General features: G+C 33.6%; 11 protein-coding genes and 2 pseudogenes across 13 annotated transcripts, besides 2 other annotated features; 3 read left to right on the top strand and 10 right to left on the bottom strand.

The window, feature by feature from the left end:
* Positions 1 to 13: 13 nt before the first annotated feature.
* TVAGG3_0269700 (N-terminal acetyltransferase-related family) lies at positions 14 to 2,077 on the bottom strand (the record flags this gene model as incomplete). Its single annotated transcript, XM_001322003.1, has 1 exon — positions 38 to 2,071. The coding sequence occupies one exon, from the start codon at positions 2,069 to 2,071 to the stop codon at positions 38 to 40; it is 2,034 nt and encodes a 677-aa protein (XP_001322038.1).
* Positions 2,078 to 7,192: 5,115 nt separating this feature from the next.
* Positions 7,193 to 7,450: a terminal%2Cinverted (terminal inverted repeat of Maverick-2 transposon ID:TVAGG3_0269710).
* Positions 7,193 to 21,714: part of a mobile genetic element that runs on past the window's edge.
* Positions 7,451 to 7,885, top strand: TVAGG3_0269720 (uncharacterized protein; the record flags this gene model as incomplete). The annotated part of the gene is made up of 1 exon (XM_001322004.1): positions 7,451 to 7,885. The coding sequence occupies one exon, from the start codon at positions 7,451 to 7,453 to the stop codon at positions 7,883 to 7,885; it is 435 nt and encodes a 144-aa protein (XP_001322039.1).
* Positions 8,053 to 8,289, bottom strand: TVAGG3_0269730 (uncharacterized protein; the record flags this gene model as incomplete). The annotated part of the gene is made up of 1 exon (XM_001322005.2): positions 8,053 to 8,289. One exon carries the CDS (start codon positions 8,287 to 8,289, stop codon positions 8,053 to 8,055), a length of 237 nt encoding a protein of 78 aa, XP_001322040.2.
* TVAGG3_0269740 lies at positions 8,450 to 8,737 on the bottom strand (annotated as a pseudogene). Its single transcript has one exon. A coding segment is annotated over exon 1 (288 nt).
* Positions 9,613 to 10,405, bottom strand: TVAGG3_0269750 (uncharacterized protein; the record flags this gene model as incomplete). The annotated part of the gene is made up of 1 exon (XM_051228549.1): positions 9,613 to 10,405. A coding segment is annotated over one exon (793 nt), but the record flags the coding sequence as incomplete, so codon positions are not given.
* TVAGG3_0269760 (uncharacterized protein) lies at positions 11,175 to 12,032 on the top strand (the record flags this gene model as incomplete). Its single annotated transcript, XM_051228550.1, has 1 exon — positions 11,175 to 12,032. One exon carries the CDS (start codon positions 11,175 to 11,177, stop codon positions 12,030 to 12,032), a length of 858 nt encoding a protein of 285 aa, XP_051098280.1.
* Positions 12,554 to 13,427, bottom strand: TVAGG3_0269770 (organellar and viral DNA polymerase type B; the record flags this gene model as incomplete). Its single annotated transcript, XM_051228551.1, has 1 exon — positions 12,554 to 13,427. A coding segment is annotated over one exon (874 nt), but the record flags the coding sequence as incomplete, so codon positions are not given.
* TVAGG3_0269780 (organellar and viral DNA polymerase type B) lies at positions 14,041 to 15,103 on the bottom strand (the record flags this gene model as incomplete). The annotated part of the gene is made up of 1 exon (XM_051228552.1): positions 14,041 to 15,103. A coding segment is annotated over one exon (1,063 nt), but the record flags the coding sequence as incomplete, so codon positions are not given.
* TVAGG3_0269790 lies at positions 16,563 to 17,424 on the bottom strand (annotated as a pseudogene). The gene has a single exon. A coding segment is annotated over exon 1 (862 nt).
* TVAGG3_0269800 (uncharacterized protein) lies at positions 17,534 to 17,908 on the top strand (the record flags this gene model as incomplete). The annotated part of the gene is made up of 1 exon (XM_051228553.1): positions 17,534 to 17,908. One exon carries the CDS (start codon positions 17,534 to 17,536, stop codon positions 17,906 to 17,908), a length of 375 nt encoding a protein of 124 aa, XP_051098283.1.
* On the bottom strand, positions 18,489 to 19,454 carry TVAGG3_0269810 (organellar and viral DNA polymerase type B; the record flags this gene model as incomplete). The annotated part of the gene is made up of 1 exon (XM_051228554.1): positions 18,489 to 19,454. One exon carries the CDS (start codon positions 19,452 to 19,454, stop codon positions 18,489 to 18,491), a length of 966 nt encoding a protein of 321 aa, XP_051098284.1.
* TVAGG3_0269820 (uncharacterized protein) lies at positions 19,627 to 20,292 on the bottom strand (the record flags this gene model as incomplete). Its single annotated transcript, XM_051228555.1, has 1 exon — positions 19,627 to 20,292. One exon carries the CDS (start codon positions 20,290 to 20,292, stop codon positions 19,627 to 19,629), a length of 666 nt encoding a protein of 221 aa, XP_051098285.1.
* TVAGG3_0269830 (integrase core domain containing protein family) lies at positions 20,458 to 21,543 on the bottom strand (the record flags this gene model as incomplete). The annotated part of the gene is made up of 1 exon (XM_051228556.1): positions 20,458 to 21,543. The coding sequence occupies one exon, from the start codon at positions 21,541 to 21,543 to the stop codon at positions 20,458 to 20,460; it is 1,086 nt and encodes a 361-aa protein (XP_051098286.1).

Below are 21,714 nucleotides of genomic sequence, written 5' to 3' on the forward strand. Positions count from 1 at the left end.
TAGTTTCATTGAAGCAAACATTAAGATTTTATAAAAATTACTGAAGTAAATTGCGGATAAACTGGATAGATTTGTTAATGCTCTGATTTTCTTTCTCCAATCTCTCTTCGAGATCCTTTGTAAGCATCTGAGTATCTACCTGCATTGGTTTAGATGCTTCATCAAGTAATTTGGAGAGTTTCTCTTTCTGTTCGGCAATTTTATTGAATTTCTTGGCTGCAGCACAAATGCAAAGAAGTGTGAACATGTTGCATTGCTCAGGAACAACTTTGCCCTCAGACTTGATGTATTCTACAAATGGCTTCCATTCAGGAGCTTTGATTTCTTCAAGGGATGTGTCACTTTTTTCGAGGAAAAGTGACAAGAGGGTTCTTGCAACTGCACCGAAATTATGGACTTTTTCAATGATTTCTGGGTACATTGCATTCTTTAAGTTTTCGTTATCGAAGTAGATAGGAAGGACTGTTCTATCTGTCTTGTTGAATAACTCTATCTTTGAGAGTATTTGAAGATTGTCTAATTCGTAGTTGAAATACTTGCCATCTATAACATTGAATATGGCATCTAGTGAGCAGAAGAGATAATGCATCGAATGGGAGAAAATCTGCTGACAGAAGTTGATCATTGATTCAACATTGAAATAATTCAAGTGTTGGCATGCTTTATCGATAGCACTTGAGAAGTTAGGGATGGACTTTGAATAATAGAAGGCTCCGTGGTTGCAGAACTCCTTCAAAACGTCAACATTAAAATTATTAATTGCATCAGTGACAATTGTCGAGGAAAGGCTGAAGTACTGGATACCTTCGAGTCTAAGATGTTCCCAGGCAGCTGATTCCGCTGAAACCATCTTTGCAATACCGCATAACCTGATGAACAAAAATTGAGAGTCTGGGTGGTCGGGGAACTTCCTCGCTTCATTGACTGCGAGTTTGAACTGTTCGACATCTTTTGTTTCGAGATACTTAGATAAGTAGAATTCGCCTGCAATTGCGGCCAATCTGCCCTCTGAAGATTCGAAATTTAATTTTCCTGTGACAAAAGCGCTGCAAGCAGGGTCGCTGATGTTTTGGATCTTACTGCAAATCTCTTTAGTAAAGTATTTCTTGAGATCTCCGAATACGCAATTCTTCTTCAAAAATCTATCGGAATATTGCAATAACAATGGAGCAATATCTTCACCATTCTTAAGAGCAAGGTCTATTTCTGCAAGATATGGTCCGCGCTTGATGCCATTCTTGTATTTTTCGATCAATGATTTTGGATCTGCATGATATTGAACAACAAGGCGCCATTCGTCAATAGAATCGTCATTGTACTCTGCTAAGAACCTAGCTGCGCAGTTTGCAACCTCTTCTAGCTTATTTAATTTTCTATATGCTTCCATTTCAGCGCGGCGGAGTACGAGATCATTTGGTTTGAAGAGTTCCTTGACGTTCTCTTGATTTACGTAATCAATAATCTCTTGATACTTAGAATTTGCATCAAGAAGGTTAATCTTGAGCTGAATAACTCCTTGAGAGAGGTTTTTGACTTTTTCAATGAAAGCTAAGCCAAACTTGAAGAAAACTGGATTATTTTCTTGTTTTCCTAAGATATAATAAGCAAATGCTGCTGTACCAATATTTGCGTCAGTATTTTCCAGGCGAACAATTGACATTGCACTTGTTTGTGCTTCCTTATAGTTTTTGTTCATAAACTCCAAACCCATGAGATTTCTGAATAATTCTGCTTTGTTTTTCATTGCAAACGCTAAAATTTTGTAAAGTTCTTCGATGTCAGAGTATAAGTTATAAGCTGTTAAAGTGGCCAACAATTCTGTGATGATTGTGTATTCCATATTTTTGGTTGCGATTAATTTTCTTGCAAATTCTATTTCTTTATCTCTGTCGTTGTTAACTCTGGCCATAATCATATGAGTGCAATCAACAACTGGAGGTGCCTCAGCTGGAAGTCCATGAACTGCTTCGATTTCTTTAAGCTTTTTAGCTATTTTGCTTGTATGATTTGTTTTTGATAAATTCTGAAATTCGCTGAATAATTGGAGTTGCTTCCTTACAGCAAAACTCATCTGGCCAATAATTTGATGTAAAGTATTCAATTTGAATTTTTTTATCAATTTCATTGATTATTATGTTTCAAGGGTTGTTATTGCTGAATTTTTAATATATTGGTAATAGTCAATATATTTCGTATGCAAAAATCATTGCCTTATTGAGATCCGTGCTACTCAATTTATTGACTAGTTTAAGTGCTTCAATTTTGTCATCTTAAAAACCTAATGGGAAATATCCTATAGAGATGTATGACTACATAGATAAGGTATATAATGAATGCGCATACATTGAATTAAAATAGATCTATCTATGCAAATAATTGAAATTAAAAACTTACAAATAATACATTGAACTTTATATCCATAATTATAGCGCACTGGTCTGGTTTTTATTGGAGTGATAAAAAATGAAAGATGCCCACGTCAATGTACTTTTTAAATGTGTGTAAAAAGTTAAATCATTAAAAAAATGATATTAATTCGTTTTAAAACATTAATGCTTTATTAATCTTTTTAAGAGGTTCATTAATTTGCCTTTTGGTGCCATTTTTATATTTTACTCAAAAATCAGTTTCATGTCATTAAAGTTATTCTGCTATTTTCAAAACGTGTTCTCTTAAACATGTTAACTTATTATTTCAGGAAATGCAAAATGGAAACGTTGGGTAAAATCTTAACTTTAATGTAAGCTTTGTTTGGTTTAGTTTGGGATTTTCTTGGTGGAATACCAATATAATCAATTACTTCGATGGTTGTTGTATCTCTAATGTTTTCTGTACCTTAGAAATGAATATAAACTGATTTTTGACCAAAATATAATTTAATCGGATTTGTTAAAATTGTTTCACTTGTAATATATAAATGACTTTTTCTTGGAATTTGATTTTTATAACTTGTGGATATATCCAAATTTCCAGGAATAGATATATTTATTGGGTGTTGAATGAGATAGAAAATTCTATCTTTAAATGAGATAGTGTTATCATTGTTCATGAATGTAATATTTGTTAGATTTGTGCAGAGCTGAAATACACCATTTCCCATTTCTTTAACAGTCTCTGGGATTTCAATAGTTGTTAAAGAACTGCAAGAAGCAAATGTGTAATCTCCAATTGAAGTTATTTTTCCTTTAATAATAACGCTTGATAGTGATTTGCAAGAATAAAATAAAGATTTTCCAATAGATGTTACTTTATCTGGAATTATTATGCTTGTCAATGATTCGCCAATATATGATACTTTTGATGGAATTGTAATGTCTTTTAATGATGTGCATAAAGAAAATACAGATGCTTCAAGCCTTGTTAGATTCTCCGGCAATTCAACAGTTGTCATAGAGGTACATTTAAAAAATACTCCATTTCCAATGGTTTTTATATTATCTGGGATTGTAATTCTTGTTAATAACGAGCATTCGCCAAACACATTTAATCCAATTGATGCTACTTTGGCATTAAATTGAAAAGATGAAATATTACATTGATAAAAACAAAATTCAGTAATATAGTATACAAAATTAGGAACAATATATTCACCTGAATATGCTGGAACAACTTTAAATAATGTGGAATTACCTGGCCCGACAAATAAAGATGTATTATCACTTTTGTAGATTTTATTTCTTGAATCAACTGTTATATTTTCTAATGGACACAAATAAAATGTTCTTGAATAGACTATTTTGAGATTTTGAGGAATAAAAAAAGAAGAAAGTTTTGATCTTTCAAAGCAACTCTCATCCAATTGTTCTAATTTAGAGTCAAGCGATATATTAATGCTTATTAAATCAGAATTCGAAAACGCAGATTTTGAAATATTAATCACAGAATCTGGTAAATCTATTGATGTTAAATTGGATGTGTATCGAAAGCATTCGATTCCTATACTTGTAATATTTGGAGGAAGTATAACTGTTTTCAAGGATTTACAGTTTTGGAAGACAGATTGATCAAGTAATGTAAGTTTTTTGCATTCGCTGAGATCAGCTAATTCTAGACTAGTTGCATAAAAACTATATTTGCTTAGATTGAAAAGCTCGCTATCTGGTTCGAATCTAAGTGACGAGATTGAATTTTTACAGTTTTGAAATGCATAAACACTTGAACTTTCGCTATATATTTCTGTGACTTTTTTGGGAATAAAAACTTCGCGACTAGAATCTGATGAACAGCTTACAACAACTTGATTTGAACCATCGCGATAGGTAAGAGGGATGACACTATAGATATGATAAAGTAGTAAGCAAAACAAGTCTAAAAATGATTAATTCTTTATTTATTTTATAACTGTTAAATGTCATGTGTAAAATGTTAAATGAGCTTTGATACCAAACAAATTTCACACATAACTTGATTGAATAATTCTGAGATAATATTGAAAAATTATGAATTTGCAAAAGATTAATGATTGTGGATCACATGTGCTATTTTAGACGAACCAAGGTAGAGTTTACTGTAATTATGGCTTAAGATATAATTATATAAAGATTTAATTATATGGCGTCAAAAATTTTCTCACTGGGTTTTCGTCTATCAATCCCAGCTCATTATATACGCAACCAATCAAAAATCTGATATGGGAGTCCAAGGCTAACTTTTTGTTGTCTACCTAATAAAAGAGGAAGCAGCATTAGTGAGAATAATCGCAAATATTCAATTTAAATTATCTTTTTATTCTTAATTTAAAGTGACAAAAAGAATAAAAAACCTATTCTAAGGCATGTTGTTATGTAAATGAGACTAGACATCATATTTTATGTTATGAAAAAAAAATATTTAGAATTTTAGAACAAAATAAATAGAAAAAATAGCATAACTTATAGATGTGCGTATATTAAATTTAATAAATTAAGAGAAATTATTTTTGGCGCCAAAATTATTCGTTAACTCTCAAATTTTTCTGAGTCAATAAGCCGCCAAAAAGTGTCATTTTGTTTCGTTAGAGAAAGATGAATTGTCCATGTCATCCAATCGGGAACAAGGGGGATGGGGATTAGATGATAAAGAAGCAATTCATGCTCTCTATCTGAAGCAATCAGACTTACCAGCAACAATGTGAATCGATTTGGCTTTAAAGTTAATATAGCAGATCAGCTTGTTACTGGAGAGACTAGGCATTACGATTGATTCGCTGTAGTGCTCTACTTTAATTTAAGAGTAGTAACGGATAACTGAATTCCCAAAATTCTTTAGGTGATCCAAAACACTGTAGCTGCTTGAACTTTGGACGAGCCTCGCACCCCAGAGAATAGAAATCCCAATCTTGCTCATGTTTAGTTGAATTAGTCTGCAGCAGTACAGCTCTGATACCACAAGATCGTGATGTATACAAAGTCACAACGCTATTTGATTCAACAACTAGCTAGTTTTGACATCAAATTGCAAAATTTGACTTCGTTATGAGCTCTTTGTAGCAAAAATACATTACACTTAAAGACTAGTTGCTAGACTGTAGTAGTTTGTTCGTATATATCTATTTTTCCCCAACGTATTGCATACTACATTTTGACAAGACTTGCAACCTTATAGTAACCTCGTTGGGAATTGTTCAAGCAAAGCGTAGGTAGTTAAGGTCGAGTAAGAGTTCTTCTTAAATCTTTCACTGAATGAGTAGGTGTTGGAAGAACTGTTCTCTAAAGCGATACAGTTGCGCTACATGTTCGTCAACTTGTCTAGAAATAAATATATCATTTGTTTTATACGTTTTTTCGTAATAAATCTATTTGTATTTGTTGTATTTGAGTATGAAGATAACAAAAACTACGGCATAAGACGCAGTACACTGGGCTTCGTTGCCATTTTATTTACCATGTTAAGAATAAACTTAACAGACATGCTTTGTTTTCGACGAAGCCATCTAAAATAACGTACATCTAAATAAAACTAAAAAACTGTAAAATTTCTTTATTTGATAGTATACTTCAAATTATGCACTATACCTTCTAGAATTCTATAACACTCTTTGCATATAATTTTTTTAAAAAAAGTTATATCTCGACAAAAATATGATTTATCAATAGAGTATGTAAAATAAAACTCATTCGCAGTATTAAAAAATCGTAAATCTTTCCAAAAAAATTTTGAATTACAAATTTTAAAACTTAAAACAACATTTTTTGAAGCGAAAAAACGAAATCTAATTTTTTTTGGAAAATTTAGAATAAATAGAGCTCTTTAACTCGTCGAATACAAATTGTTTTCAAGTTTTTTTCGACCGGAAATTGAACTTTTAGAGTTTATACAATAAGATTCACATGAAAAAATACGGGTTTAACAAAGAAATCACCAATATAAAGGTTTTTTTAGTAGAACGAGATTGATAAAAACTATGGTATGATAAAAAGACGATAATTTTTTTGGCGGGATAATTGAAGAATATGAATGATTCGAATTACAGACATACTCTAGTCCGAAACTTACTATGGTTCGTGACTTATTTTTGACACAGAATAGCTGTAGACTAAGGCTTACTCTAGATCCAGACTTATTATACAATTAAATTTGCTTTTGGAATAAGACTTAATTTTAGTTACAAACTTATCTTAATATCAGACTTATATTTAGAATCAGACTTACTTTAGTCTAGAACTTACATTTAGAATCAGACTTCCATTTCAAGTCAGACTTACTTTCGTCCGAAACTTACATTTCAAGTCAGACTTACTTTCGTCCGAGACTTACATTTCAAGTCAGACTTACTTTCGTCCGAGACTTACATTTCAAGTCAGACTTACTTTCGTCCGAGACTTACATTTCAAGTCAGACTTACTTTCGTCCGAGACTTACATTTCAAGTCAGACTTACTTTCGTCCGAGACTTACATTTCAAGTCAGACTTACTTTCGTCCGAGACTTACATTTCAAGTCAGACTTACTTTCGTCCGAGACTTACATTTCAAGTCAGACTTACTTTCGTCCGAGACTTACATTTCAAGTCAGACTTACTTTCGTCCGAGACTTACATTTCAAGTCAGACTTACTTTCGTCCGAGACTTACATTTTAAGTCATACTTACATTAATATCAAACTTATATTAACCTACAACTTACTTTTATTCCCAGACATCTTGATCCACACTGACATTGAAAACCACTCATACATCTAAAGCCACTCAAACATCTAGATCCACTACGACATGGAGTTAGTATCCCTAAGTTGCGTACTGTGGCACTGCGCGCCTCCGTACACCACTTAACGGTTTTGACACTTTACGAAACTGGTAACATATATTTTACAACACAAACACAAACACTAACTTAACCTTAAATATTTACAAAACTATCTGACACATAAACGACTTCACTAACGAACTCACTAACGAATTCACTACCGTCCTCACTAAATAAAAAATAACCTTATTTTTATTTTTTTTAAATTTTTTATTTCATTACAAAGACATGTCCGACTACATTTACTATGACTCTTTCCCAGAACGTTTCCGTGAACTATTCAAAACTCAAGTAAAACTGAGAAACATGCATTTTAACAAAGACAGACCCATTGACGATGAAAGAAACCCTGAATATATTACAATCCCTTATGACGCAAAGTTCATTGCATACATTCCTTATGGTCGCAGAGGAACGAAAACTATTTCAACAAAGAACAAAAATTATTTCTGGAGCGATGAAGAAAATTGCCTTATCTACATAAATGCATACTTAAATAAAGCTACATATTGTACAAAAGAAGGTTGGACTGGATTTGAGCTCTACATATACGACGACGATGGAAACAGACGCTGTGTATACCCATACGATAATATGTACCATTGTTTTCATCAAGCATTAAACGAATACATAGTCAGTAAGGGTCTCATTCCTGCTGAGTAGAAATGTTATATTTTTGTTCTGTCATTTACATAAAAATAAACGTTCTCGCTAAATAATAAAATAAACTTAAAAATAAACGTTGTCAGAGGTGAAAAAATAAATTTAGGTGAAGTGGTGAGATCTCACCTGTTTTTTCACCTCTTTTTTCACCCGTTGAATTCATTACTTTATAACTCTCTTCCTTTCTCCAACTCTTCTAACTTCTTCTTAAGTTCAGCAATGTTGTCCTCATGAAGTTTAATCTTCCTTAATATACCTTCTCTATCTAATGGTTGCTTTATCTTTCTAAACTGAACTCTACCATCCTTCATAGTATGAATGTAAAAACCTTCTGGAATAGTTCCTGATTTAATGTATTCTACCAAAAACTTTTGTTTCATTGCTTCAGTGACTTTAGTCGTCATTTCAATCAAATAAAAATGTTCAAATAAAATAAAACTAACATTATTTTTTCAGTAAGGAAACGCAGGAGTTTTACGATTTATTTGAGGAGTAGGTTCTGGTTTAAATGTTGGAGTCGGTTTTGGAGTTGACTTTTGAACAGGAGTTTGTACTTTCATAGGTTCAGGAGTCATTGAAGGTGTTGTTTGTGAAGGCGTTGGTTTTGACGTTGGTTTTGGCGATGGTGTCGGAGTTTGTTCAAATTCAGCTACTTCAGTATTATTTATAACATTTGCTTTGTTTCTTTTCAACATCATTACTGCTCCTGCTGTAGCTAGCAAACCTAGTGGGAGACCATATCTTATATAAGGACTTGACCAAATGCTATTTTTGACAGGAGCTGGTGGAACACCTAACCTTGGTGAGACTGCTCTTTGCCATTGTGCAGCTCGTAAGAAATATTCAATAGGTGCTCCATAATCGTTTGGTAAAGTTTGTTTCACAGATGGTGAAGGTTCACGAGAGCTTGATGAAGAACTCATTTATAAGCTTTAAAAATAAACGTTCATCCTTTATTCCTCACTGTCGTCCGTGCTAAGTTATAGTCATCTAATCTTATTATGGGATGCCTGACGCACTGATGGCAAAGCAACAATCCCTCATAAATCCAATAAGTGGCTTTGGTACATTTTCAGTTGCTAGTTCAATAGGTCCTTTAACAGACAATTTGTATGTTATTGGAGCAGTAGATGTTTGACCTTGCTGGAAGCAAAAGTCCACTTCTGTTGGAAAACCACATAAGAAATGTGTGTTGTCATAGCTATCCCATTTATGTTCCACACTACCATCATCCACCAATGACCTCATAACATCTTCATTAAATCCTATCATATCATTGTTTGTATTGCAAGCGTTCGCAACCATTTCATAAAATACAGGTCCATATGATTTTTCAGGTTCTGCAGGCATATTTCCATAAGCTCCCATGGAAAGCTGAAGATATTTAAACTTAGGGTTCTCAAAATTAACATAATAGTTGTCTTTCTTTCTAAATAGTGCCCAAATACTTTTAACATTAATAGGCGTATAAGCTGCTGTAAATGTTGCACTTGAACTATCTGTATTCTTTGAGAATGAACCGTCCATAGGAATCCAATCCATAACTTTAACAGGAAAACATAAAGCCTCGTTTGTATAATGTTCTACAAGTTCTGTATAAATGTTAGGGTCTAAAGAGAATGACTTTGGATGAATGAAACATTCATTAAAATCCATCTTTGTTCGAAATAGTTGCTGGGTTACAGTTGTAATAGTAACTGTTCCACTAGCTTCTACTGCCTTCGTTATCATAGTGAATGGTTCATTCCATGGAACAAATTTATTTGTCGGTGGATTTGAATCTGAAGCAAATGCAACTTTAAGAGTTGGATTGAAAGCAATGATATCATTTACAGATATAGATGTGCATTGTAAGGCGTCGCTACTGAACTTTACTTTAAGCTGAATGTTTCCTGCAAAAGCTGGAATAAATCGAATAGCTTCTAATGGTAAAAACTTTCTAACAGGAATTCTTAAACGAAGCTTAAAATCAAATGATTTTCCTGCTGTAATTGGACCACTAACAATTTGTCCTGTTCTGCATGTTCCCGAATGACTCCATACATCTTCATGTCGAGTCTTTGAGAAAACATCTACTTTCTTTATTTGTTCGGTAGTTTGTGAGTTTGAAGTTATATATGCTTCTTCTCTTGCGTTGTCTTGAGAATATACGATACGACCATTTGCAAGGATTTGATATCCAGCAACTGCATAGAAAGCGTCATCGAAACCAATCCAAAATCCTGGTGGGTTTGTTTTATTGGAACCTGAACCAATTTCTTTATCTACAATAAATTGACCTTCCATTTTATACGTAATGAATGTATTGTAAAGGTCCAACATATTTTCACCAGGAGGTGAGAGATTGAATGTTACCCATGTGTTATCTTTAGCAGTTCCAGGTTGTGATGGAATCTTTGCGTCAGAATATTTTCTATTAGTGTCACCAATTTGAACTGCATTGTCTATGATATCGAAATATGAGCGAATCTGATGAATATGCTCTGCTGGAGTAAATTCGTTTAACTGTTCGTTCTGCATGTATTTACTTCAGATAAAAATATCTATTTACTTCATTATTCTCACTCTTCTTCTTGGCATTCGTGGTGGAAGTTGTTTCTTGACATTTTCAATGAACTGTACATTCTCTTTTGTCTCAACTTCTTTCACTGGCGGGTCAGGGTTCTTTGACTCGGTTTGTTTTTCAATGAAATTCACGAACTTTGCAATAAGCTCTTGGTTCGTTATTGAAAGTACATCTGGCTTCTTTTCTTCTTGTTCTTTTGGTCTCAGTTTGAACAGAAGGTTTTATATGGGCTTCGTGGACTTCACCCTTGCCATGCACCTTAATGTTGTCGCTCTCTGCATTCGCTAATGGAACCTTTCTTTTTCTTACGTATATTTTACCATCTTTACTCTGACTTACGTAATAGAAAGGATGTTGTATTCCTCTTGCGTCATTTAATATAATAGACTCTCGCTCTGATTTTGACAAGCTCATTTTACATCGGTTAAAGTTTTAATTTTGTTTTTTATCTGCAATCAAATGACTCAGACAAGCCCTACGGACAAGACCCAAGGTGTCATAGATGTTGAAGCATTGAAGAAAGAAATTCGTGAGCAAATTTTATCCGAACTGAAGGAACAAAAACAAGAACAAAAGCCAGAGAGACCAAAGAGAAAACTTAGTGAAAAACAACTTGCTGCATTAGCTGCTGGAAGACAAAAGAACCCACGTTTGCTGGCAAAGAAAGCTAGAGAAGAAGCTGAAGCAAAGAAAGAGTAAATGGTTTATTTTTATCCGAACTAAATGTATAGACAAATACCTTTATCTGTTGCGTTCAGTAGTGAAAACCCTGACGTCAAAATAAAGGGGAACAGAGTAACGTTTAAGTTTCCAACAGACTGGATTGTGAACATAAATGAAGAGAAGTACATTGGCATAACATCTATGTATATAACACGTGCTTTCAGAAAGGTTGACTTTATACTTCAAGTCGAGATAGAAAATGACGAACAGTCTTTAAGCGCCCAAAACATTCACATATACAAATACTTTAAAGACGATACAACATTGTTGCAATGTATGATTTCATTTAATGAGATGTTCGAGAAAAAGTTCAACATTGAAGTACAAACTTTACAGCCTTTACGTGAGTTTCTTGCACAACTGAAAGAAGAAGGTAGTCAGCCACAACTTATAGACTTTCATTATGAATTTAATGAAAATGAAGATGGAACTCATGACTGTCAATTCATTGTATTCTCACCATTCAATGAAGTCGCTAAAGAGAAAAAAAATCCATTACGTATAAGATTTCAAATCTCCGAACCAAGTGATGATTTTAAGAATGTTTTCAATTATGATGCAATGCTTCCGAGGAAAAATGAATTTTCAAAGATTGTAACACCTGGCATTTGGGATAGAAAGCAAGCTATATTATATTCAAACTTAAGTAAAGGAGTTGAAAATGAGTTCATTGGTCATACAAGAACTTCACCACTTCCTAACCCTAAATACTATAAATTAACTGGCTTCAATCGTGAGTTTTGGATAGACATGTTCTCCACTCATGACCATAAATGTCCAGTGTTCTTGCCTCCAGACCATAAGGACTGTCTCTACATTGAAGCACAACTCTTAAACTCTACCATCGCAGTATTGTAAAATCTACGCTAGCTTTATTTTTATCACGAATGACCTCATTCATGACCTCATTCATGACCTCATTGCTGACAAAAATAAATGACCTCAGAACTTCAACTTACGAATAAAGCTTGTTTTAGTCGTTATTGAAAAGTTGAACTTTTCAGCAAAGCAAGGTTGACATGACTTACATAAGTCGAATGCAATCTCTTGACCATCATAAAGTGCTTTGTAAAGTTTCATTAAACTGAACTCAGAGTCTTTGTCATATGTTCCAACAGGTATGTGAATGTTCTTATCTTCATTGTAATAGCATTGTATAGCTTCAGGAAACATTTCATTAGCGGTTAAAGCAATAACATCTTGCTTCACGCCTTTCATTCTGCAGTGAAATGCAACTTCATTTAAATCATTCGTGAGTAAGTCTATGTAGGTCTTCTTTCCACAGAAAATACTTTTATAAGCTAAACTTTGTTTTCCAGGTGTTATTTCTGCAAAGTCGCTATGAAATTGACCAAGGTTCTTTCCTATAAGTTCGCGACCGTATCTCTTCTTAAACTCTGCTGCAAGCTTTGGGATGTCTTCATTATATAAGTGCATACTGTCGGTATCCTGGTAAAATATTTGAAGTCCCATGTCCTCTGCAGTACAGAATACTTCATTCATAATACGTTTTGACATAGACAGAATATTAACACCAAGTGGACAGAAGTTAAAGTGTCTGCAAATGCTTTTCGTTAGCTTGAAAATAGTTTTATCTGAACCATCCAAACCTTCGAACTTCACTATATGGTTGTAATTTCTTATAGCATATCTTATAGCATCTTTGTCATTTACTATGGTTATTTTTGACTCAATAGGAGATAGAATAGTTTTGCCATAAATGCTGTTCAGAATGAGTTTTATAATTTCTTGTAAGGGGTTTTCTTCTTTCTTATACTTTAACCTTAACTCAAACAACTTCTTTACTTCATCTCTTATTCTCATATCTCTGTTTCCATCGTAATAGTATCCTTGCAACACTTCACATTTGACACCTTGATATTTTATGAGGTCTTGTAATGTTATATGGTCAACATACATGAGACAGCAAGTGTTTGAACTTCTTGGAACGTTAAGTTCTGGATTTAGTTCAGGGTCGCAAACTATTAAATGAAAGTGTCTGGGTATACCAATCTCTGTTATCTTAATGAGAACAAAGAAGCCAGACATAAACTTTTCACCAATGGGTTCCTTTTGGTCATCATCGAATAAATGTCTCATGAGATACTCTGTGCTTAACATTTCTTCCTTCAATACTTTTGGAATACCTTCTAAAGTATAAAGTCTTGCTATAGCTGAAGGATATAATGAAACAGTGTCGAAGTCAGCAATGAGTTTCTTTTTGCTCTTTTGTTTCATGTTATCTGACAACATACATCTTCCACCTTGAATGCATCTCGAAATAAATTCTCTTGGTTTATTTGAGAGGTCATAAAGATTTCCATTCGGGAAGTATACTCTGTTCTCAAACAATTTGTTAGCAATAGAACAAATACTAACGTAGTCATAAACGTTTAAATCAAACTCTTTCAATAAGTCATTGCGGAACTTTACAAAACCTTCTCTTAAAATTCTTACATCTTGTTTGCAGTAAAACGTGCTATATTTTTCTAAGTCGAAGTGGTTTCATCTATTCTGCAACCTTTGATGGAATCTATGTTCTTCATAAATGTATCTGCATCATGGATAAACTTACATGCTTCAGAAATGACACCAGTTCTGTTGTCATTTGCTAACAAAACACTGCTGTAGTAGTTATATGGAAATACTTCTTTCGGTCCTGTTTGTAAGTTAAACATAGCAGGAAATAGTTTAAGCTTCTTATTTATAACACTGTAAGAGTCTTTTATAATAATTGCCCGTCCTTTATATAAACCAGTTATTTGCATTGTTCGTGAACCTTTAATGATGGGAGTTCCTTTCACTTCTGTCATGTGTCTTAAGATGAAGTTTATGTCATAACTGAGGTTGTGAAAATATATTAAACTCTTGTCAGGAAGTCTTTCCAAAAATTCTGTTGCACAGTTTTGACCCCAAATGCTTTCACTAACTGAACCATCTTCACTGTCATAACAGATGTTAAAAGCTTTATGAAAGCCATCCGTACTACACTCAAAGTCAGCAAAGAAAACGTGCTCAGGTATGAATTTACATTTAGCTTTATTTACTTCTTTTGACTCTGCTTTCTTCTTCAGTTGTACACAATACTTTGGAGCATATGTCAAATCTTTAAATGGTGCAAGGTTCTGTTTATATAAGTCAGTAGTATATGTGAAAAGTTCTCCATAAGAAATAGGTTCGAAATATTTGCACTCCCACAATGTTTTCATAACATCCCATAACGGTGTTGTTCTATCATAACGAACTACATATTTATCTTCTCTCTTTGTATAAATCTTCATCTGTTTCTCAATGTTCATTCCACCACAAGCTTTGAGAATTTCTTTATAGTTTCGAATGAAGTATGTTGTCATTGGTAATCTTTCATTTAGCATGTAGTGGTCTTCAACAAGAAGTAAGTCAATAGTTCTAACAGTTTCGCATTCTTTTGGTATATATCTCTTTATTTCATTATGTCTTGAGTCATTGAAATAACCAATGGTAACATTAAATGATATACCTGTTGCGTCAGAAATTTCTTGTACTTTACTTTGAGGAAAGTCTCTAACACGAATGACTTCTCTCATGTGGTCAATAGTTTCTTCATTTACTCCAGCCTGAATGCAAGCATAAACGAAACAATTGTCCTCTGTCATAAGTGTTGCAGTTCTTTTGTTCAGTTCATTGAAGATTTGGTAGCGTTCAAGATTTATAGGTAATGTGCAAAGATACTTCCAGAACTGACCGCTTCTCTTCTTATAAAACTTCTTTTCACCATTATCTTTCCAAAAGCTTTCTATAAGTGCTGGGTTTCCTGTTTGCTTAAGAGCTTCCAAAATGGCTTTCTGGTCATTTGTCAGTGTGCTTTCATCTCTATATGGTCTCTTTTTTGGTTTGCCTTTCTTTACATCTGACATCGTTAAGCCTTCATATTCTGTTAAATCATACATCTTTATTTCGGTAAGATTCTTTATGTTTGTCAAGAAGAAGTCATAGTGCATTTCAACAATACCTGCGGCATTTGCTTCTATCTCTGATATAAAGTTCTCCTTCAAGAGCTGATGTAGTAATGTTCCAATATTATTGAGGTTTAACGTAGAACATTCATACTTTCCACCTTTATAACATACCATCCATCTTTGTTGTGAGTTTTATTTTAATTTTCTCTAAGAGTCTCATGAAAACCTTACCGAAATGTTTGTGTAAATATTCTCTGTTTGGTTCATCTAAAGCTTCGATGTTAAAGTCAATGAGTCTATTGCCTGACTTCACATTTCTCTTCCTATTCTCTTCATCTTTCTTTAACCATCTCTCACCTTCTTTTTGGTTTGTCGTCAATGGAACGAATGACAATCGTTAGCTTTGCGAACTTGTTCTATAGCACTTTTAAACATCTCTCTTCTCTGTTGTTTCAGTGTGTCATCTCTTCTTCTTGTTTCACCAACGTTCGCATTTGTTATGTCAAACATTTCTCTCTTACTTCATGAGGTATGAACGTCTATGATATAAGTCAATAGCAATGTCATTTAAAGGAAATGCTCTTGCATGGACTTCGTCCTCGCCGCGTTGCGGCTTTATGAACTCATGAATTCTATCATAACTTATTGCACCATTGTAGTCTTTAATGAAGTCAGCGAGTGCTTTTTGTTTGTTGCGTAATGCTTTGCAACATCTATATTAGCTTCTGTAAGAAGTTTGTTTTATTTCCGAGTGTTCTAACTTAGACAACTTCCGATACATCTTTAGTAGGAAATAAAAAAATATTTTTGAAAAAATTAGATTAGATTTTTTTTAAGTTATTTTTCAAAAAATTTAATATTTTTTATTTTAATGAAACACATGCAAGATTGCAAGTTCTTTTCATACAATGCTTCGCTACTGCCATCAAGAATGAGTTCAATAATGCTTCAAATGTTAATGTTATCTTTAACAAGAAGTTTGTGAAAGAATCTAAGTTTGGTCAGTATGTCAGACCATTAGCTATCGTCATTGACCGCAAACGTTATACTTCACAAGAGTTAGCAGTAGTTTTTGAAACAAAAGAGTTTCTTCGTGAATGTCAAAGATACTCATTATACTGTTATAAAGAACTCTAACGTTGACTTCTTCAGTATTGCTATGAAATCTTTCCGAACAGAAAGAATATAAGAAGGGTGAAACAAATGTGAAATATTATCCTTCATCTCTGAAGACAATAACGAACAAAGATGTTATACAGAAATTCTACCAAAGGTTGAAGAAGCCTTCAATTGACATTGACGAAGGAAGTGAAATGGTTGAAGAAATTGACCCTGAAGCTATTTAAGCAAAAATATATTTTTGGTGAAGAGGTGAGATTCACCTGTTTTTTTCACCTCATTCTCTCTTCGTTAATGTTGTCGTGACTTCTTCGTTAATGTTGTCGTGACTTCATTCTTCCTCTTTGAAGTTATCGAAATACTCTGTTATTTTTTCCTTTAACAATGGTAAGTCTTCTTTGAATGTAAGTATTGTGCAACCTTTGATGTCATAGTGTGTTTGAGGAAGAGTACTTTTGACAATTTCCTTTATTTGCTCATTCGGTGTCATTGAAATCGGTAAGTTTTCACGATAGAACCAGTTTCTGTCAGATTTGTAAATCTTAGCAAGGTCATAAAAGCTTTTGTTGTTTCTTCTGACTAAATGCAACATAACCATATCTCTGTCTTCTTCATTTTCCATCTCTTCAGCGTAAATCATATACTTATAACTCTTTTCCTTTCCTTTTGGTACTGAACGTGGTATTCTTTTCTGTATGCTTTTGTCTTTGGATTCAATGACTTCATCTTTTGCTTGAAGTTTCTTTTCCATCTGTTCGCGTTCTTGTCTGTGAATTTCGTCAAGAAGTTTACAAACATACCAAGCATAACGAGGTGAAGCCCACATTGCTACAACATTTACGAGAAGTCTATGAACATAATATCCTCTCAAACCGTTTGGCAATTTTTCACGATTTTCATAGAGTTTTGGCGACTGGGGTTTTTTACCTACTCGCTGTTCTTCACTGTTTTCAGAAAAAAGTATGTCTCGCTGTGCTTCATTTAATAGTTCAATAGTGCTTTGGTTCCTAAACCAGTTCTTTAGGAAGTTTAGTATCTGGAGCATAACATGCTGTCAAAATACTTTGCATTTGGTACACTGTGTCTTTGACAGAACGAATGAGACGTAACTGTTTGTTATATTGTATGTACTCGTATTCTTCATTTATGACTTCATGGACTATAACTGTTGTTGTGTTCTCTGATGTTGTCATTACTGTCTTTACATACAGGATAAAAAAATAAATAAAATATAAAAACTAACTTTATTTTTTTTGAGATAAACACTATTTCTTCACAACATTAAATTTTATCCTGTATGAAATGACTTTAAAAAGATTATTGACTGACTTCGAATACTATCTCATTGACGCACTGACAGACCCTCAAAACTGTGTTGAAAGTTCTTTAAGCTTTAAGATTGAAGGTACGACGCATTTTGTCTTCACTTACGTATTGAAAGAATATGACCGTTATCATAACGAAGTGAATCAAACACTAATAAAATTTGTAGATAAAAAATTGGTTAACAATGAATATTTTAAACGTGAAGACCCAAACACTGCTGGAGATGATGAAGAATACAGACAAGTTATTGAAAAAAATAACGCAAGATTAGATGCAATAGAAAAGAAGTTTAATGAATGTCTTACAAACACGTATGAATATCTTATGCGGTGGGAAGCTAGATGGAAATAAATTTACGTCAAATATGCAATTTATAAAATCTTATGTCGACAGGCTACGTAGCACAGTGGTCTAAGGTGGTGTTATGGAGGGGTCAGAGTCTGTGGTTCGAACCGCGACGGCGCCGTATTTTCTTATTTTCTTTGTTTGTCTTGTTTGTCGTGAATAAAAAGTGTCCTAAAAGTGCTCTATCTTCCACGGGAATAAATAAAAAATTTACTTTATTTCTTCTTTATTTCTTCTTTATTTCTTTGTTCCCGTGGAAGAAGGGTTTTTGCCGTTTTTTCTCAGCCGAAATCAACGATTTTTTCATTTTTGGAATCCTTAGCAAATGAGGAATCTTTTCTCTCGTGGAAGCTTTGACCAAAAATATAATTTAGGTGAAGAGGTGAGATCTCACCTGTTTTTTCACCTAATTTTTCACCTCAGCCGCTAAGCGGCGAGACCCAAAGGGTCTTGACTTTGTCAAGATTTCTTCGTAAATGCTTTGTCATGACTTCTTCGTAAATGAGTGTAAATGACCAAAAATATAATTTAGGTGAAGAGGTGAGATCTCACCTGTTTTTTCACCTCTTTTTTCACCCCAGTTTTTTCACAAGCGTTTTACATGAATTGTACGATGTATATTTGAAATCCTAAACAATTTTGTAGCTTCTATTTCTTCGCTGAGGATATCAAAAGTTTTAACAATGCCGAAAGTCTCTTTATATTTCTTCTTGACGTCAGATAGAAGGAAATCTTCTACTGTTGGATAGTTTTTGTTCAGAAATGCTAACATGTCCATTTTATCTTCTGCTGGTTTCTCTACTTCTTTCTTTAAGTCAGCATAGTCGTTTCGCATTCTTTCTATCTCTTTGACGGAGTAGTTATATTTCCTAATTGCTGCCTTACATTTTGAACATTGCGGGTTCATTTTTGCATTATACATTGAAATTTGACCTGCTAGAACAACTAAAGCGTCAATTGCTCTCTTCATCTCAAACATAGCGGGTCTTAGTTGTTCGTTCCATACTTTGCCTCTTCTATCTTTATCTCTTATTTCCCAAACACATTCAGCAACTAACGAAACAAAGTTGTCGTAGGTCTTAAACTCCCCCGATTTATATATGTCAGAAATGTTTTTATAAACCATGTCGCAATCTTTGTCCATAACCTTATGGTTGCAATGAAAACCAAGGAATTCATAATTTACCTTTCGTATGAATTTCTTAATTTCTACTGAGTCAGTTGCTTTGACTTCAATTTCGTCGAATTCAGGAATAGTTAGTTTTTGATGCTGAATTTCAGGTAGTTTAGGTAAATGGTCGATGAGGTCCTCCATTTCATAAAGATACTGTTCATTTGTTTCATCTTTCGCACTACAGTCTAAATTACTTGTTAAAAGTTCTTGCTTTATCTTCTGGATTTCTGTTTCAAAAGTATATGAAGAAGGAATGAAGTTTTTCATCTCTACTAACATTGACGTAGGATTCATGACTAACGAGTTTGGTGTTGTTGTTGTGGACAGAGTCCCGCCGTTCGCGGCTTGAATTGTTGTTGTGCCGATTGTTGAAATCATATCTTTTATACAAAATAAAAAATAAATAAAAATAAAACTAACTTTATTTTTGGTCTTTTGTGAAAATTCATGAAAATTCAAGAGGTGAAAAAGAGGTGAAAAAACAGGTGAGATCTCACCTCTTCACCTAAATTATATTTTTTGGTGAATTCAATAAAAATAAATGGTTCATTTACTCACAATATTTTTGTACAAAACGACCCCAAACTTTTAACTTCTTTTCTGCAGCTTCAAATGCTATCTTAGCGAGTTCATATTCTCTAAATTCTCTCTTTAAATCTTCTTGTTCCCATTGGTCTAGTTCGTATGGAGAATCTCTATAACCATAATATATCTCACGTTCATGTTCTAATTGTTTTTCACACATTTTTCCAACTTCTTCTTCGAACAAAGGTTTAGCATTCTCCACTGTATCTTCGAGTTCTTCTTCATCTAACTTCTCATGAACTTTCTTGTCTATGGAGTCCATAATATCTTTGACATAAAATGCATACTTTACAGAGCACCATTCAGCAACAAAATGAACGAGGTCAGCATGTATGTAAATACCTTTGAATTCATTCATAACGCCCTTAGTAAGCTCATAAAATGCTTGTTTTGAGGTTGAGCCACTTTTGGCTCGACCGTATTCTTTCAACCAAAACTCAAGAATTTCCTGCATTTTAGCACTATTGAGAAATCTGTTTAAATGGTTTAACTTTCCTGCTTCTCTCGCCATCTTTGTTGCATTAATGTAACCATCCTTGTCTCTACGTAAGACTTCAATACCATTATAAGTGCCTTTTGTGAATGTTTCACCATTAGATTTGTTCGTGAATGTTTTTGCTTCGACTGACATTTCTGTTCTTACATACAAAATAAAAAAATAAAACTAACTTTATTTTTGGTCTTTTGTGAAAATTCATGAAAATTCAAGAGGTGAAAAAACAGGTGAGAAAACAGGTGAAATCTCACCTCTTCACCTATAATATATTTTTGTCTGATTTACATCTAATGAAAAAGTTTAGAAGAATTTTCTTATTCTTTCTGGCATGTTTTTATCTTTCCAGTACTCCCGCTCTAATGGTCCCAGATGAGTTGGTTTAGATTCTCTCAAGTTCTTAGATGGTATAACATCTTCAACGCCTCCTTCATATCTTACTTTATAAGTGTCATCGTTTATGTTGTAGTCAAGTATTTCAATAACCACTCCTCGCTTTGCTTCGTCAATGGTTTCAGCAAGTTTGCCATTACTACTTTCGACTAATTTATGTCGAGGGTAAAATGCTATGGAGTCGTCAGCAGCTTTTATAAGATATCCATTACCTTGCGTAGAGTCTACGATATAATAATTTCGACTTAACCTTAAACGTTTCTTTGTCAACGGTTTGTCGTCAAGAACTACACGAACTTTTGTTCCAGGAATGAGAGTAAATTGTGTTGAATTTCTGATATTTTGTGTTTGACTTCGTTTCTTTTGTATATACTTTTCTTCTTGTTGTTGTGTCATTGAATTTGGTGTATGTCCTGTTGTAGAATGTGTTGAGGAATTGTAAACTTCGATGAAATGTTTCATTGTTTCTTCGGTAAAGTCTCGCTCTTGATTTAAATCTCTGAGAGTCCTTATGAAGCGGTTTATGATGCCGAGTATGTTATGGTTATGGTCTTCAGTAGTGTAGTGAGTTATGTTATGCTTAATGAGAAATTCTGTGATTTCGTTGCTGAGGTATGCACCGTCTTGGTCTGATGTTAAAATACTTGGGCTATGTTCTGCTACAAACTTTTGTAAAACTCTTAACACTTCATGAGTTCCTTTATTTCTCATTATATACGCAAAAGCTTTGCGAGTGTTAACATTAATGAAGATGAGGAATGGTTTATGTCCTCCTTTTCTGCTTTGAATGAGAGTGTCAAATTGGTATGCGTCAGAAGTGTTGGAGTAAATTGGTAAAAAGTAGTCGTAAGGATTTATTTTTGTTTGATGTACAACATTTTTGTCAAAGAACCTTTTCACTTCAGCTCTGTTAGTAAATCCCGAACTCTTTGCAGCTTCATTGAATTTCTTAAATGACCTCCATGGATGTTGTTCGAATACTTCTTTCAAGCTCATTTATGTAAAGTTAAAGATTTTAACCAACTCGTATCCAAGCGTGTATTGTTATATAAGGAGGCATATAATCTTTTCCATTACCTGCTGGGTCTGTAATACCAGCTACAACATGTGTATGATTTCCTGCGGTTCCACAGAAAATACCTGTGCTTGAATCTACTGGGTCAGTTG

The sequence above is a fragment of the Trichomonas vaginalis genome, chromosome V (genome assembly GCF_026262505.1).
Source record: "Trichomonas vaginalis G3 chromosome V, whole genome shotgun sequence".
In the NCBI taxonomy this organism is placed as follows: Eukaryota; Parabasalia; order Trichomonadida; family Trichomonadidae; genus Trichomonas; species Trichomonas vaginalis.